Below are 18227 nucleotides of genomic sequence, written 5' to 3'. Positions count from 1 at the left end.
AGTCAGTGTGTCAGGTCACACTATAGATACTGTACAAGCTGCACAGGAGTCAGTAATGTGATAGTCAGTGTGTCAGGTCACACTATAGATACTGTATAAGCTGCACAGGAGTCAGTAGTGTGATAGTCAGTGTGTCAGGTCACACTATAGATACTGTACAAGCTGCACAGGAGTCAGTAGTGTGATAGTCAGTGTGTCAGGTCACACTATAGATACTGTATAAGCTGCACAGGAGTCAGTAGTGTGATAGTCAGTGTGTCAGGTCACACTATAGATACTGTACAAGCTGCACAGGAGTCAGTAGTGTGATAGTCAGTGTGTCAGGTCACACTATAGATACTGTACAAGCTGCACAGGAGTCAGTAATGTGATAGTCAGTGTGTCAGGTCACACTATAGATACTGTACAAGCTGCACAGGAGTCAGTAATGTGATAGTCAGTGTGTCAGGTCACACTATAGATACTGTACAAGCTGCACAGGAGTCAGTAATGTGATAGTCAGTGTGTCAGGTCACACTATAGATACTGTACAAGCTGCACAGGAGTCAGTAATGTGATAGTCAGTGTGTCAGGTCACACTATAGATACTGTACAAGCTGCACAGGAGTCAGTAGTGTGATAGTCAGTGTGTCATGTCACACTATAGATACTGTACAAGCTGCACAGGAGTCAGTAATGTGATAGTCAGTGTGTCAGGTCACACTATAGATACTGTACAAGCTGCACAGGAGTCAGTAATGTGATAGTCAGTGTGTCAGGTCACACTATAGATACTGTACAAGCTGCACAGGAGTCAGTAATGTGATAGTCAGTGTGTCAGGTCACACTATAGATACTGTATAAGCAGCACAGGAGTCAGTAATGTGATAGTCAGTGTGTCAGGTCACACTATAGATACTGTACAAGCTGCACAGGAGTCAGTAATGTGATAGTCAGTGTGTCAGGTCACACTATAGATACTGTACAAGCTGCACAGGAGTCAGTAGTGTGATAGTCAGTGTGTCAGGTCACACTATAGATACTGTACAAGCTGCACAGGAGTCAGTAATGTGTCACAGTGTCAGGTCACACTATGGTATAGGATGAGAGATTATCGGTCACACAGGAGAGTTGTTTGTTACCTTTCCTGAGAGTTGTGAGAGGATTCCCATAGATCACCAGCTCATCCAGCGAGGGGAAGAGAGCCACCGCTAACAGATCACCCTCATGTATTACCTGAGGAACAGCAGTTACAGACAGGCAAATTCTATAATCAGACGCTGTAGATAGGAACCTTTGCACATACATGGGTCAGTATAGGACGTATATTGACAATAAGAGTGTAATACTGTAGGTGGCTTGGCCAGTGTGATGTTTATGTGCAATGCTGGCCTTTCCTTCATCTCTCATCTCCTCACTGCTTACACCGTACACCTATCATCCTCCCTTACTGGCTCCTCCCACTGCTCCCTCCTGTGCTGCACCTCTATTATGGAATACGCTTACCTTGGACAACCAGACAGACCGTAACCCTCAAACTTTGCCTTGAAAACGCATCTCTTTATAAACACTTCTCACTTTGGCATTGCATTACTAATGAAGTAGTTACCCCCATACCCTGTCGCTGCATGCAGCATTACTGTGATCACATATAGCTGGCACGCTGCACAGCATAAACACATGTCTGCATTATCTCCTCCCAAGTCACTGCTTCTATGTGCTTAGCCGGGTGGCCGATGCATGCAGCATTACTGTGATCACATATAGCTGGCACGCTGCACAGCATAAACACATGTCTGCATTATCTCCTCCCAAGTCACTGCTTGTATGTGCTTAGCTGGGTGGCCGGTGCATGCAGCATTACTGTGATCACATATAGCTGGCACGCTGCACAGCATAAACACATGTCTGCATTATCTCCTCCCCAGTCCCTGCCTCTATGTGCTTAGCCGGGTGGCCGGTGCATGCAGCATTACTGTGATCACATATAGCTGGCACGCTGCACAGCATAAACACATGTCTGCATTATCTCCTCCCCAGTCCCTACTTCTATGTGCTTAGCCGGGTGGCCGGTGCATGCAGCATTACTGTGATCACATATAGCTGGCACGCTGCACAGCATAAGCACATGTCTGCATTATCTTCTCCCCAGTCCCTGCTTCTATGTGCTTAGCCGGGTGGCCGGTGCATGCAGCATTACTGTGATCACATATAGCTGGCACGCTGAACAGCATAAACACATGTCTGCATTATCTCCTCCCGAGTCCCTGCTTCTATGTGATTAGCCGGGTGGCCGCTGCATGCAGCATTACTGTGATCACATATAGTGGCACGCTGCACAGCATAAACACATGTCTGCATTATCTCCTCCCCAGTCCCTGCTTCTATGTGCTTAGCCGGGTGGCCACTGCATGCAGCATTACTGTGATCACATAAAGTGTCACGGTGCACAGCATAAACACATGTCTGCATTATCTCCTCCCCAGTCCCTGCTTCTATGTGCTTAGCCGGGTGGCCGCTGCATGCAGCATTACTGTGATCACATATAGCTGGTACGCTGCACAGCATAAACACATGACTGTGTTATCTCCTCCCCAGTCCCTGCTTCTATGTGCTTAGCTGGGTGGCCGCTGCATGCAGCATTACTGTGATCACATATAGCTGGTACGCTGCACAGCATAAACACATGTCTGCATTATCTCCTCCCCAGTCCCCTGCTTCTATGTGATTAGCCGGGTGGCCGCTGCATGCAGCATTACTGTGATCACATATAGCTGGCACGCTGCACAGCATAAACACATGTCTGCATTATCTCCTCCCCAGTCCCTACTTCTATGTGCTTAGCCGGGTGGCCGGTGCATGCAGCATTACTGTGATCACATATAGCTGGCACGCTGCACAGCATAAGCACATTTCTGCATTATCTTCTCCCCAGTCCCTGCTTCTATGTGCTTAGCCGGGTGGCCGGTGCATGCAGCATTACTGTGATCACATATAGCTGGCACGCTGAACAGCATAAACACATGTCTGCATTATCTCCTCCCCAGTCCCTGCTTCTATGTGATTAGCCGGGTGGCCGCTGCATGCAGCATTACTGTGATCACATATAGTGGCACGCTGCACAGCATAAACACATGTCTGCATTATCTCCTCCCCAGTCCCTGCTTCTATGTGCTTAGCCGGGTGGCCACTGCATGCAGCATTACTGTGATCACATAAAGTGTCACGGTGCACAGCATAAACACATGTCTGCATTATCTCCTCCCCAGTCCCTGCTTCTATGTGCTTAGCTGGGTGGCCGCTGCATGCAGCATTACTGTGATCACATATAGCTGGTACGCTGCACAGCATAAACACATGTCTGCATTATCTCCTCCCCAGTCCCTGCTTCTATGTGATTAGCCGGGTGGCCGCTGCATGCAGCATTACTGTGATCACATATAGCTGGCACGCTGCACAGCATAAACACATGTCTGTGTTATCTCCTCCCCAGTCTCTGCTTCTATGTGCTTAGCCGGGTGGCCGGTGCATGCAGCATTACTGTGATCACATATAGCTGGCACGCTGCACAGCATAAACACATGTCTGCATTATCTCCTCCCCAGTCCCTGCTTCTATGTGCTTAGCCGGGTGGCCGCTGCATGCAGCATTACTGTGATCACATATAGTGGCACGCTGCACAGCATAAACACATGTCTGCATTATCTCCTCCCCAGTCCCTGCTTCTATGTGCTTAGCCGGGTGGCCACTGCATGCAGCATTACTGTGATCACATAAAGTGTCACGGTGCACAGCATAAACACATGTCTGCATTATCTCCTCCCCAGTCCCTGCTTCTATGTGCTTAGCTGGGTGGCCGCTGCATGCAGCATTACTGTGATCACATATAGCTGGTACGCTGCACAGCATAAACACATGACTGTGTTATCTCCTCCCCAGTCCCTGCTTCTATGTGCTTAGCCAGATGGCCGCTGCATGCAGCATTACTGTGATCACATATAGCTGGCACGCTGCACAGCATAAACACATGTCTGCATTATCTCCTCCCCAGTCTCTGCTTCTATGTGCTTAGCCGGGTGGCCGGTGCATGCAGCATTACTGTGATCACATATAGCTGGCACACTGCACAGCATAAACACATGTCTGCATTATCTCCTCCCCAGTCCCTGCTATGTGCTTAGCCGTGTAGCCGCTGCATGCAGCATTACTGTGATCTCATATAGCTGGCACGCTGCACAGCATAAACACATGTCTGCATTATCTCCTCCCCAGTCCCTGCTTCTATGTGCTTATCCGGGTGGCCGCTGCATGCAGCATTACTGTGATCACATATAGCTGGCACGCTGCACAGCATAAACACATGTCTGTGTTATCTCCTCCCCAGTCCCTGCTTCTATGTGCTTAGCCAGATGGCCCCTGCATGCAGCATTACTGTGATCACATATAGCTGGCACGCTGCACAGCATAAACACATGTCTGCATTATCTCCTCCCCAGTCCCTGCCTCTATGTGCTTAGCCGGGTGGCCGCTGCATGCAGCATTACTGTGATCACATATAGCTGGCACGCTGCACAGCATAAACACATGTCTGCATTATATCCTCCCCAGTCTCTGCTTCTATGTGCTTTGCAGGGTGGCCGCTGCATGCAGCATTACTGTGATCACATATAGCTGGCACGCTGTACAGCATAAACACATGTCCCTTAGGTCACATTTCCTGCACCTCCTATAGACTGTAGGCTGTGGCACCCACCCATCTTTTCTATCACTATACGTTATATCACTATTACACATATAGGGCTTACCACTGTGTATAAACCCGTCCTCGGAGCTGCAGAAAGAACAATGGGTCACACACGTACCTTGTTGTCGGCCAGGCTCAGGGACCTCAGGTTCGGGAGGGGAGGGGAGGCCGGGTCAGACATCTGCTCTGTGGAGGACAGCAGAAAGCTGGGCAGGGATGAGAAGCCGACGGTTGTACCCAGGGGTTTCTGCCGGACAGAAGGAGAACGCTGTGACACCCATAAGTACCAGTACTGGCTGCACGTGCCGATATTGCTGGCAGCACCAGTACATAGGCCCGATATTGCCACATGTGCAATCAGAAAATGACAGAAAGCAAGCACACGGAGCTAAACAGAAATATTCGCAGCTAAACATAGGTGTAATATATGTATATCTACCATGTGTTTACATAGGTGTAATATATGTATATCTGTCATGTGTTTACATAGGTGTAATATATGCTGTATATATATATATATATATATATATATGTGTGTGTCATGTATTTACATAGGTGTAATATATACTGTATGTATATATGTCATGTGTTAATATATGTATATTTGTCAAGTGTTTATATAGGTGTAATATATGTATATTTGTCATGTATTTATATAGGTGTAATATATGTATATTTGTCATGTATTTATATAGGTGTAATATATGTCTATTTGTCATGTATTTATATAGGTGTAATATATGTATATCTACCATGTGTTTACATAGGTGTAATATATGTATATCTATCATGTGTTTACATAGGTGTAATATATGTATATATGTCAAGAGTTTACATAGGTATAATATATGTATATTTGTCATGTGTTTACATAGGTGTAATATATGTATATTTGTCATGTATTTATATAGGTGTAATACATGTATATTTGTCATGTATTTATATAGGTGTAATATGTGTATATCTACCATGTGTTTACATAGGTGTAATATATGTATATCTATCATGTGTTTACATAGGTGTAATATATACTGTATGTATATATATATATATATATATATATATATATATGTGTGTGTGTGTGTGTGTGTGTGTCATGTATTTACATAGGTGTAATATATACTGTATGTATATATGTCATGTGTTTTCATAGGTGTAATATATGTATATATGTCAAGAGTTTACATAGGTATAATATATGTATATTTGTCATGTGTTTACATAGGTGTAATATATGTATATCTGTCATGTGTTTACATAGGTGTAATATATGCTGTATATATATATATATATATATATATATATGTGTGTGTCATGTATTTACATAGGTGTAATATATACTGTATGTATATATGTCATGTGTTAATATATGTATATTTGTCAAGTGTTTATATAGGTGTAATATATGTATATTTGTCATGTATTTATATAGGTGTAATATATGTATATTTGTCATGTATTTATATAGGTGTAATATATGTATATTTGTCATGTATTTATATAGGTGTAATATATGTATATCTACCATGTGTTTACATAGGTGTAATATATGTATATCTATCATGTGTTTACATAGGTGTAATATATGTATATATGTCAAGAGTTTACATAGGTATAATATATGTATATTTGTCATGTGTTTACATAGGTGTAATATATGTATATTTGTCATGTATTTATATAGGTGTAATACATGTATATTTGTCATGTATTTATATAGGTGTAATATATGTATATCTACCATGTGTTTACATAGGTGTAATATATGTATATCTATCATGTGTTTACATAGGTGTAATATATACTGTATGTATATATGTCATGTGTTTACATAGGTGTAATATATGTATATATGTCAAGAGTTTACATAGGTATAATATATGTATATTTGTCATGTGTTTACATAGGTGTAATATATGTATATATGTCAAGAGTTTACATAGGTATAATATATGTATATTTGTCATGTGTTTACATAGGTGTAATATATGTATATATGTCATGTGTTTACATAGGTGTAATATATACTGTATGTATACATGTCATGTGTTTACATAGGTGTAATATATGTATATATGTCCTGTGTTTACATAGGTATAATATATGTATATTTTTCATGTGTTTACATAGGTGTAATATATGTATATATGTCATGTGTTTACATAGGTGTAATATATGTATTTTTGTCATGTGTTTACATAGGTGTAATATATGTATATGTCATTTGTGAACATAGGTGTAATATATGTATATATGTCATGTGTTTACATAGGTGTAATATATGTATATTTTTCATGTGTTTACATAGGTGTAATATATGTATATATGTCATGTGTTTACATAGGTGTAATATATACTGTATGTATATATGTCATGTGTTTACATAGGTGTAATATATGTATATTTGTCATGTGTTTACATAGGTTTCATATATGTATATATGTCATGTGTTTACATAGGTGTAATATATACTGTATGTATATATGTCGTGTTTACATAGGTTTAATATATGTATATTTGTCATGTGTTTACATAGGTGTAATATATACTGTATATATGTCATGTGCTTACATAGGTGTAATATATGTATATTTGCCATGTGTTTACATAGGTGTAATATATGTATATATGTCATGTATTTGCATAGGTGTAATATATGTATATTTGTCATGTGTTTACATAGGTGTAATATATGTATATTTGTCATGTGTTTACGTAGGTGTAATATATGTATATCTGTCATGTGTTTACGTAGGTGTAATATATGTATATCTGTCGTGTTTACATAGGTGTAATATATGTATATCTGTCATGTGTGTACATATGTGTAATATATGTATATCCGTCATGTGTGTACATATGTGTAATATATGTATATCCGTCATGTATTTATATAGGTGTAATATATGTATATCCGTCATGTATTTATATAGGTGTAATATATGTATATCTGTCATGTGTTTACATAGGTGTAATATATGTATATCCGTCATGTATTTATATAGGTGTAATATATGTATATCCGTCATGTGTTTACATAGGTGTAATATATGTATATATGTCATGTATTTATATAGGTGTAATATATGTATATCCGTCATGTGTTTACATAGGTGCAATATATGTATATGTCATGTATTTATATAGGTGTAATATATGTATATCCGTCATGTGTTTACATAGGTGCAATATATGTATATGTCATGTATTTATATAGGTGTAATATATGTATATCCATCATGTATTTATATAGGTGTAATTATGTATATTTATTATGCATTATTTGACAAAAGTCGCTGGTGGAGAGCAAGGTTGTGTAAACTTTTAGAATACAGGAACTGAAGCAGCATCACGTAGGATTATATTACGCAGATGGAGCGTATTTATTTTTCATCCCTCATACTTTATAAAGCGCCAGTAGCTGGTACAGCGTATACTCTGGGCCTGTGACTGGAGACGGCAGTGTACTCACCAGTACGGGCTGATACTTCCGGCGGCCGATAGTAGAGCTGAAAATCACTTCTGCAAGTAAAATGAATAAAGTAACAACTTTCAGCGTCCGATTCCATATCATCATATTTACTGTACTTCCCCCATTGTACTAATCCTGGCTCCCCCATACAGGTGGTCTTTGTAAAGCCGGAGACGGACCCCCAATTAGGCAGCCTAGGTTCCCACCTATCCCAGGGGGCAATGAGAGGCCTGGATCATTGTGAGGTTTTTCAGACAAATGGAAGGAGAAATGAAATGTCTTACCTAGGGCCACAAGCAGGTTCTATGCAGCCCTGTATACAGCCTACATACAGCCCTGTATACAGCCTACATACAGCCTACATACAGCCTACATACAGCCTACATACAGCCCTGTATACAGCCTACATACTGTGTATTTCTCTAGCAAATCATGTACTCAGTCAGGTAAAGATCTCCTTCCTCTCTGCTGTCCTCTCTCACCGAGCCAACCAATGTTAACGAAAGCCTCAAACGCCAGCTGTCTCTGCCACATTGATCAGATGGCAGCGCCCGGCTCTGCGACACACGGCAGTAATGACAGGCCGTCATTATGGAAGATCGTTTTATGTTCATTAAACCTGTGCACAAATATTGCATGTTCATTATACAGATGTCCTCATATCCCTGTCCTGTCTGTGCCATGTAGTGCGTCTCGCCTGGCTGGTCTTAGACGATCCGCCACGGGCAGCGTTTTCTGTGCTTGAGCACTTCTTCCCAAATTTGCATATTAGTGCACTAAGGGCCTCATTCACAGATGGACGCAATGCCGATGTTTCCCAAATGGCCGACGTTTTTCTACTGTGCATGAGTTGCACTGGGAACTTGCCGAGATGGTCTTGTGCCGGCGGCGGTTACCGAGGGGATTTATTTGCAAAGTGATTGACTGTCAGGGACCGTACGTGGGAGGTACGCAGCTATGAGGCCTCAGGCTGCGTACGGTATCACAGTGCCTAATTTATGCACGCCCCTGCAACTGCGTTCAAACGCACTGGCACGCCTGCGTTTCACCAACCACCACCCCTGTCACCACCCACAAACTGCACTGCCTGTCACTCACTCTGCGATGGGTCTGCGTAGCCACTGCGATCGCAGTCCCAATCGCAGTGGCTGGTTCGCGCACTGCGATTAATACAATCGGCCAACTGCGTGCGTCATCGCAGTTGCGAACCTTGCTGAACCAGGCCCTTAATACTTTGGATTAGTATTATTTTCCTGCAAAGATATTGGTTTAAAGTAGCCGATAAGACGTATAAGTCCCAAAATCCGTAGCACGCCAAGCATTTTGTTGCAATTCAAGGATAAGTGTATGTGGCCCCATCTGTACTGTAGTTGGTACCACGGGAAGATCTACAGGAAGGTTAGCCTCCAGCATTAGACCCGTCTCTGGCGCATTGGTGAAGGGTTGTGGGTTTCAGGGTAAATCTTCTCTGCACCTGTCAGTCTCACCCACCTGTTCTGTCAGTGTCCTTAGCATTGGGCAGGATGATGTAATCGAGTTTCTCCTCCGCCAGCTCACTGGGGTCCTGTGCGTGCCCTCTACCCTCTGCCTCCTGCGTCCTGTGGCTGCTCCCTCCCGCCATCTCTCTGCTGGGTGACTCGTGCAGGTACGGGACGGCAGAAATAGCATTTTTGTCCAGGTTCAACACACGTAAGCTGCAAAGAGCAAAGGACGAAGGTGTTTTTATTTGCAGGATGTTTTTGACAGTACTGATGTAATATACAGTATATGATGTAATATACTTGCGGCCCTATGTGTTCTCGCCTTTTTTTGGGCGAAAAAACGGCACTTATCGTGGATTATTTTTCGGGACACATCAGGTCCCAAAAAATAACCCCGATAAGTGCCGTCGTCATGCCGACTACAGGGATAATTGGATAGCCCCGGGCGAGCTAATTAGCAGCGGTAATTTACCACGGCTAATTGGATATGGCCCTAAACCTGAGGTTCCCAAACGTGGCCCTCGAGGCTCCCCAACAGTTCAGGTTTTTGAGATATCCATGGTTGAGCACAGGTGGGTAAATCAAATTGACTGAGGTACTAATTAAGTCACCTATGGTCAAGCATGGATATCCTTAAAACCTGGACTGTTAGGGTGCCTTGAGGACCGAGTTTGGAAACCTCAGCACTAAACATTACTTCTCTTTCCCTTCTATAGTACAGCGGGCTATTTCTTCATCTAAATTCTGCTATAACACTGGGGGAACGTCCTGGCATTTGGGGAGTCGCGTTACCTTCTCAGACCGGCCAGGCTGGCGAATACAGCGGGGTGGGAAAACTCGTTGTCATCCAGCATCAGAATCTCCAGGTATGGAAACATTGTAAGTCCGGCGTCCTTCCTGTACAGAGACACAACGTTACTGCGCATTCTACCAGACATTACCGTGCAGGGGAGGCGCCTTTTACTATTTGTTTTGTGGAGTTAAATAAAAATACTATGGGGCATATTTATTAATAGATGCAGCCAGCCCCCTGTAATAAGGATTCCTTATCGCCACAATTTGCAGCAATAGGGAATATTTGTTCATCTAAATGTATTATCACTGAGTCGCTCGGGGGCTGCTGTATATGGAGATATCTGCTATGGTCCCACCATGCTACATTGGAGCGCTACTTAATATCCCGCAAATATTATTTTATAAATAGGCCCCTAGGAAAGAGTCATCTCCCTTTAGTGTTACTAATAAGGACCCTACTGTAACCTCATTACCACCTAATACCACAACATTAGTATCGGCATAGCAGGCAGAAAGAGGTGATAGAATACTATATAAAAGATTGGCGATAAAACTACTATGGGGATGTAATTGTGAACGTCATTATATGCAATATCTGAGTAGGTAAATGCTACACTGCCAAATAGAAGGTTATACTTACTAAGAATGCATTGTAGCTGTCCTCCTACAAACCATAATCTCCTTTTCAAACTCTCTCTGAAAACACACGGGGGGTTGATGTTGTACTAATCTATGCAACCGCCCCAACCAGTACGCTTGGGTCCATAACGGTCATGATTATCAGTATGTGCTTGCACTAGCCCTATCCTTGGTAGCCACAGCCCTGCATAGCCCGTTGGCACCCAGTAACATCCCTCCTTTCAGCCATAAGAGCAGAGGATAGGAAGTTACATACGGCTCTGAATTGACCGTAGATTCGGCGATTGGTTATGGAGCGTGAGCATTGCGAAAATACACAAGATCAGTCTGCAAAACTGTGTGCGACACTACTAGGCCTCATGGTCTGGCTGCCGGATACAGGCACTGTGAGTCTGCTACACAGACACAGGCTCTCAGTATGTCATGTGACTGTGGTTGTCATGGTAATCAGAAGACACAGTTAAGAATTTTAAATTAGTAATAGCAGCCTGAAGAAACATACCAAGGAGAAAGGGTAAATACCAACAATCTACTTATAGAATACTAGTGTTCCCGCTAAGATTAGGGCAAGGCAGGGAGCACGGGTAGGGGGGCATTAGTGCTGGCTCGAAGAGGGGGCGTGACCGGCCAGTGAAAAGGGCGTGGCCCACCGGCATCACTATTGAGGGTGGTGCAGACCCGCTGATGTCACTTTTGGGGGTTTAAACAAACAAACAAACCTCATTTCTTTCTAGGTTTGTGGCTGTAAAGGAAGACAATCATTGCTACAACTCCATAGTAAAAAAGATAACCAATAACCAAATATGATACAAAGCCAATATTAGGTGATCACTCGGGAGTGGCTTATGTGCGGCTCAAAAGAAGGGGGGCCCGTGTGCAGCCTCTGCGTGTCCCACTCTCACCGGCGCATGTGCTAGAGTCTACTGCGCATGCACCAATCTCCATGACAATGGCGCGGGTGATTTCTGTAGGAGAAAAGTTGCGCCTGCACCATGTTCCCGATGTGGTGAAGACAGAGCGGCCCCAGTAGCCCATGTACACCGTACACCCTGCACCCACTATAGATTGGTCCATGAGCACCGGACACCCTACACCCATTATAGACTGGCCCATGTGCACCGTACACCCTGCACCCACAATAGACTGGCCCATGTGCACCGTACACCCTGCACACACTATATACTGGCCCATGTGCACCGTACACCCTGCACCCACTATATACTGACCCATGTGCACCGTACACCCTGCACCCACTATATACTGGCAGATGTGCACCGTACACACTGCACCCACTATAGACTGGCCCATGTGCACCGTACACTCTGCACCCACTATAGACTGACCCATGTGCACCGTACACCCTGCACCCACTATAGATTGGTCCATGTGCACCGTACACCCTGCACCCACTATATACTGGCCCATGTGCACTGTACACCCTGCACCCACTATACACTGGCCCATGTGCACCGTACACCCTGCACCCACTATATACTGGCCCATGTGCACCGTACACCCTGCACCCACTATATACTGGCAGATGTGCACCGTACACACTGCACCCACTATAGACTGGCCCATGTGCACCGTACACTCTGCACCCACTATAGACTGACCCATGTGCACCGTACACCCTGCACCCACTATAGATTGGTCTATGTGCACCGTACACCCTGCACCCACTATATACTGGCCCATGTGCACTGTACACCCTGCACCCACTATACACTGGCCCATGTGCACCGTACACCCTGCACCCACTATATACTGGCCCATGTGCACCGTACACCCTGCACCCACTATAGACTGGCCCATGTGCACCGTACACCCTGCACCCACTATATACTGGCCCATGTGCACCGTACACCCTGCACCCATTATAGACTGGCCCATGTGCACCGTACACCCTGCACCCACAATAGACTGGCCCATGTGCACCGTACACCCTGCACACACTATATACTGGCCCATGTGCACCGTACACCCTGCACCCACTATATACTGACCCATGTGCACCGTACACCCTGCACCCACTAGACTGACCCATGTGCACCGTACACCCTGCACCCACTATAGACTGGCCCATGTGCACCGTACACCCTGCACCCACTATAGACTGGCCCATGTGCACCGTACACCCTGCACCCACTATAGACTGGCCCATGTGCACCGTACACCCTGCACCCACTATAGACTGGCCCATGTGCACCGTACACCCTGCACCCACTATAGACTGACCCATGTGCACCGTACACCCTGCACCCACTATAGACTGGCCCATGTGCACCGTACACCCTGCACCCACTATAGACTGACCCATGTGCACCGTACACCATGCACCCACTATAGACTGGCCCATGTGCACCGTACACCCTGCACCCACTATAGATTAGTCCATGTGCACCGTACACCCTGCACTCACTATATACTGGCCCATGTGCACCATACACCCTGCACCCACTATAGATTGGCCCATGTGCACCGTACACCCTGCACTCACTATAGACTGACCCATGTGCACCGTACACCCTGCACCCACTATAGACTGGCCCATGTGCACCGTACACGCTGCACCCACTATAGACTGACCCATGTGCACCGTACACCCTGCACCCACTATAGACTGGCCCATGTGCACCGTACACCCTGCACCCACTATAGACTGGCCCATGTGCACCGTACACCCTGCACCCACTATAGACTGGCCCATGTGCACCGTACACCCTGCACCCACTATAGACTGGCCCATGTGCACCGTACACCCTGCACCCACTATAGACTGGCCCATGTGCACCGTACACCCTGCACCCACTATAGACTGGCCCATGTGCACCGGACACCCTGCACCCACTATAGACTGGCCCATGTGTACCGGAGCACCCTGCACCCACTATAGACTGGCCCATGTGCACCGTACACCCTGCACCCACTATAGACTGGCCCATGTGCACCGTACACCCTGCACCCACTATATACTGGCCCATGTGCACCGTACACCCTGCACTCACTATATACTGGCCCATGTGCACCGTACACCCTGCACCCACTATAGACTGGCCCATGTGCACCGTACACCCTGCACCCACTATAGACTGACCCATGTGCACCGTACACCCTGCACCCACTATAGACTGGCCCATGTGCACCGTACACCCTGCACCCACTATAGACTGGCCCATGTGCACCGGACACCCTGCACCCACTATATACTGGCCCATGAGCACCGTACACCCTGCACCCACTATAGATTGGTCCATGTGCACCGTACACCCTGCACCCACAATATACTGGCCCATGTGCACCGGACACCCTGCACCCACTATATACTGGCCCATGGGCACCATACACCCTGCACCCACTATATACTGGCCCATGTGCACCGTACACCCTGCACCCACTATATACTGGCCCATGTGCACCGTACACCCTGCACCCACTATATACTGGCCCATGTGCACCGTACACCCTGCACTCACTATAGATTGGCCCATGGAGTGACAAAATTAAGCACTTAGTGGGATTTTCATACCTATATTACTGCTAGATTCTATAATATAATTTAGGACAGAAGGGGGAGATGGGAAGGGGCAGGGGAAGGGGAACATGATGCACTATATCCAGCCAGCGTGCACATATACACAATCAGAGCCTTAACTAGACTTTTTGGTACCCTGTGCCAGAGAGAGCAATGGCACCCCCTTCCCAATTTTTTAAGTAGGGACACAATATAGTGCACCTGAGAGAGGGCCATGGCCTCATGGGGAAGGGCCAGGGAAGAGATAGGGGAGGCCAGGAGATGCTGGGGATAAATAGGGACATAATATAGCGCACCTGAGAGAGGGCCATGGCCTCATGGGGAAGGGCCAGGGAAGAGATAGGGGAGGCCAGGAGATGCTGGGGATAAACAGGGACATAAGATAGTGCACCTGAGAGAGGGCCATGGCCTCATGGGGAAGGGCCAGGGAAGAGATAGGGGAGGCCAGGAGATGCTGGGGATAAATAGGGACATAATATAGCGCACCTGAGAGAGGGGCCATGGCCTCATGGGGAAGAGCCAGGGAAGAGATAGGAGAGGCCAGGAGATGATGTGGATAAATAGGGGCATAATACCTGAGAGAGGGCCATGGCCTCATGGGGAAGGGCCAGGGAAGAGATAGGGGAGGCCAGGAGATGCTGGGGATAAATAGGGACATAATATAGTGCACCTGAGAGAGGGCCATGGCCTCATGGGGAAGGGCCAGGGAAGAGATAGCAGAGGCCAGGAGATGCTGGGGATAAATAGGGACATAATATAGCGCACCTGAGAGAGGGCCATGGCCTCATGGGGAAGGGAAGAGATAGCGGAGGCCAGGAGATGCTGGGGATAAATAAGAACATAATATAGTGCACCTGAGAGAGGGCCATGGCCTCATGGGGAAGGGCCAGGGAAGAGATAGGAGAGGCCAGGAGATGCTGGGGATAAATCCAGACATAATATAGTGCACCTGAGAGAGGGCCATGGCCTCATGGGGAAGGGCCAGGGCAGAGATAGGGGAGGCCAGGAGATGCTGGGGATAAATAGGGACATAATATAGCGCACCTGAGAGAGGGGCCATGGCCTCATGGGTAAGGGGCAGGGAAGAGATAGGAGAGGCCAGGAGATGCTGGGGATAAATAGGGACATAATATACCTGAGAGAGGGCCATGGCCTCATGGGGAAGGGCCAGGGAAGAGATAGGGGAGGCCAGGAGATGCTGGGGATAAATAGGGACATAATATACTGCACCTGAGAGAGGGCCATGGCCTCATGGGGAAGGGCCAGGGAAGAGATAGGGGAGGCCAGGAGATGCTGGGGATAAATAGGGACATAATAAAGCGCACCTGAGAGAGGGGCCATGGCCTCATGGGGAAGGGCCAGGGAAGAGATAGGGGAGGCCAGGAGATGCTGGGGATTAATAGGGACATAATATAGCGCACCTGAGAGAGGGGCCATGGCCTCATGGGGAAGGGCCGGGGAAGAGATAGGAGAGGCCAGGAGATGCTGGGGATAAATAGGGACATAATATAGTGCACCTGAGAGAGGGGCCATGGCCTCAAGGGGAAGGGCCAGGGAAGAGATAGGAGAGGCCAGGAGATGCTGGGGATAAATAGGGACATAATATAGCTGAGAGAGGGCCATGGCCTCATGGGAAAGGGACAGGGAAGAGATAGGGGAGGCTAGGAGATGCTGGGGATAAATAGGGACATAATATAGTGCACCTGAGAGAGGGCCATGGACTCATGGGGAAGGGCCAGGGAAGAGATAGGGGAGGCCAGGAGATGCTGGGGATAAATAGGGACATAATATAGCGCACCTGAGAGAGGGGCCATGGCCTCATGGGGAAGGGGCAGGGAAGAGATAGGAGAGGCCAGGAGATGCTGGGGATAAATAGGGACATAATATACCTGAGAGAGGGCCATGGCCTCATGGGGAAGGGCCAGGGAAGAGATAGCAGAGGCCAGGAGATGCTGGGTATAAATAGGGACATAATATAGCGCACCTGAGAGAAGGCCATGGCCTCATGGGGAAGGGCCAGGGAAGAGATAGGGGAGGCCAGGAGATGCTGTGGATAAATAGGGACATAATATAGTGCACCTGAGAGAGGGGCCATGGCCTCATGGGGGAAGGGCCAGGGAAGAGATAGGAGAGGCCAGGAGATGCTGGGGATTAATAGGGACATAATATACCTGAGAGAGGGCCACGGCCTCATGGGGAAGGGCCAGGGAAGAGATAGGGGAGGTCAGGAGATGCTGGAGATAAATAGGGACATAATAAAATATAGCGCACCTGAGAGAGGGCCATGGCCTCATGGGAAAGGGCCAGGGAAGAGATAGGGGAGGCTAGGAGATGCTGGAGATAAATAGGGACATAAAAAAATATAGCGCACCTGAGAGAGGGCCATGGCCTCATGGGAAAGGGCCAGGGAAGAGATAGGGGAGGCTAGGAGATGCTGGAGATAAATAGGGACATAAAAAAATATAGCGCACCTGAGAGAGGGGCCATGGCCTCATGGGGAAGGGCCAGGGAACAGATAGGGGAGGCCAGGAGATGCTGGGGATAAATAGGGACATAATATACCTGAGAGAGGGCCATGGCCTCATGGGGAAGGGCCAGGGAAGAGATAGGGGAGGCCAGGAGATGCTGGGGATAAATAGGGACATAATATACTGCACCTGAGAGAAGGCCATGGCCTCATGGGGAAGGGCCAGGGAAGAGATAGGGGAGGCCAGGAGATGCTGGGGATAAATAGGGACATAATATAGTGCACCTGAGAGAGGGGCCATGGCCTCATGGGGGAAGGGCCAGGGAAGAGATAGGAGAGGCCAGGAGATGCTGGGGATTAATAGAGACATAATATACCTGAGAGAGGGCCACGGCCTCATGGGGAAGGGCCAGGGAAGAGATAGGGGAGGTCAGAAGATGCTGGGGATAAATAGGGACATAATATAGTGCACCTGAGAGAGGGCCATGGCCTCATGGGGAAGGGCCAGGGAAGAGATGGGGAGGCCAGGAGATGCTGGGGATAAATAGGGACATAATATAGTGCACCTGAGAGAGGGCCATGGCCTCATGGGGAAGGGCCAGGGAAGAGATAGGGGAGGCCAGGAGATGCTGGGGATAAATAGGGACATAATATAGTGCACTTGAGAGAGGGCCATGGCCTCATGGGGAAGGGCCAAGGAAGAGATAGGGGAGGCCAGGAGATGCCGGGGATAATTAGGGACATAATATAGCGCAACTGAGAGAGGGCCATGGCCTCATGGGGAAGGGCCAGGGAAGAGATAGGGGAGGCCAGGAGATGCCGGGGATAAATAGGGACATAATATAGCGCACCTGAGAGAGGGCCGTAGCCTCATGGGGAAGGGCCAGGGAAGAGATAGGGGAGGCCAGGAGATGCCGGGGATAAATAGGGACATAATATAGCGCACCTGAGAGAGGGCCGTGGCCTCATGGGGAAGGGCCAGGGAAGAGATAGGGGAGGCCAGGAGATGCCGGGGATAAATAGGGACATAATATAGTGCACCTGAGAGAGGGCCGTGGCCTCATGGGGAAGGGCCAGGGAAGAGATAGGGGAGGCCAGGAGATGCCGGGTATGAA

At 47.1% G+C, this 18227-nt stretch overlaps 1 protein-coding gene across 2 annotated transcripts in view; it reads right to left on the bottom strand.

Annotated features, from left to right (window-relative positions):
- Positions 1–18227, bottom strand: part of XRRA1 (X-ray radiation resistance associated 1) — a 90808-nt gene that overhangs the window by 36281 nt on the left and 36300 nt on the right. For both annotated transcript variants that reach the window (XM_088445848.1, XM_088445847.1), the window contains exons 8-12: positions 10469–10573; positions 9687–9889; positions 8196–8245; positions 4842–4970; positions 1122–1215 (exon numbers count right to left, since the gene is read on the bottom strand). In XM_088445848.1, the coding sequence (XP_088301974.1) occupies positions 1122–1215; positions 4842–4970; positions 8196–8245; positions 9687–9889; positions 10469–10573 (581 nt within the window). The remainder of the gene's footprint in view (positions 1–1121; positions 1216–4841; positions 4971–8195; positions 8246–9686; positions 9890–10468; positions 10574–18227) is intronic.

This window comes from Taudactylus pleione, unplaced genomic scaffold (genome assembly GCF_031769625.1).
Source record: "Taudactylus pleione unplaced genomic scaffold, aTauple2 ptg000390l, whole genome shotgun sequence".
Taxonomy (NCBI): Eukaryota; Metazoa; Chordata; class Amphibia; order Anura; family Myobatrachidae; genus Taudactylus; species Taudactylus pleione.
This window is presented reverse-complemented; position numbering and strand designations above follow the sequence as displayed.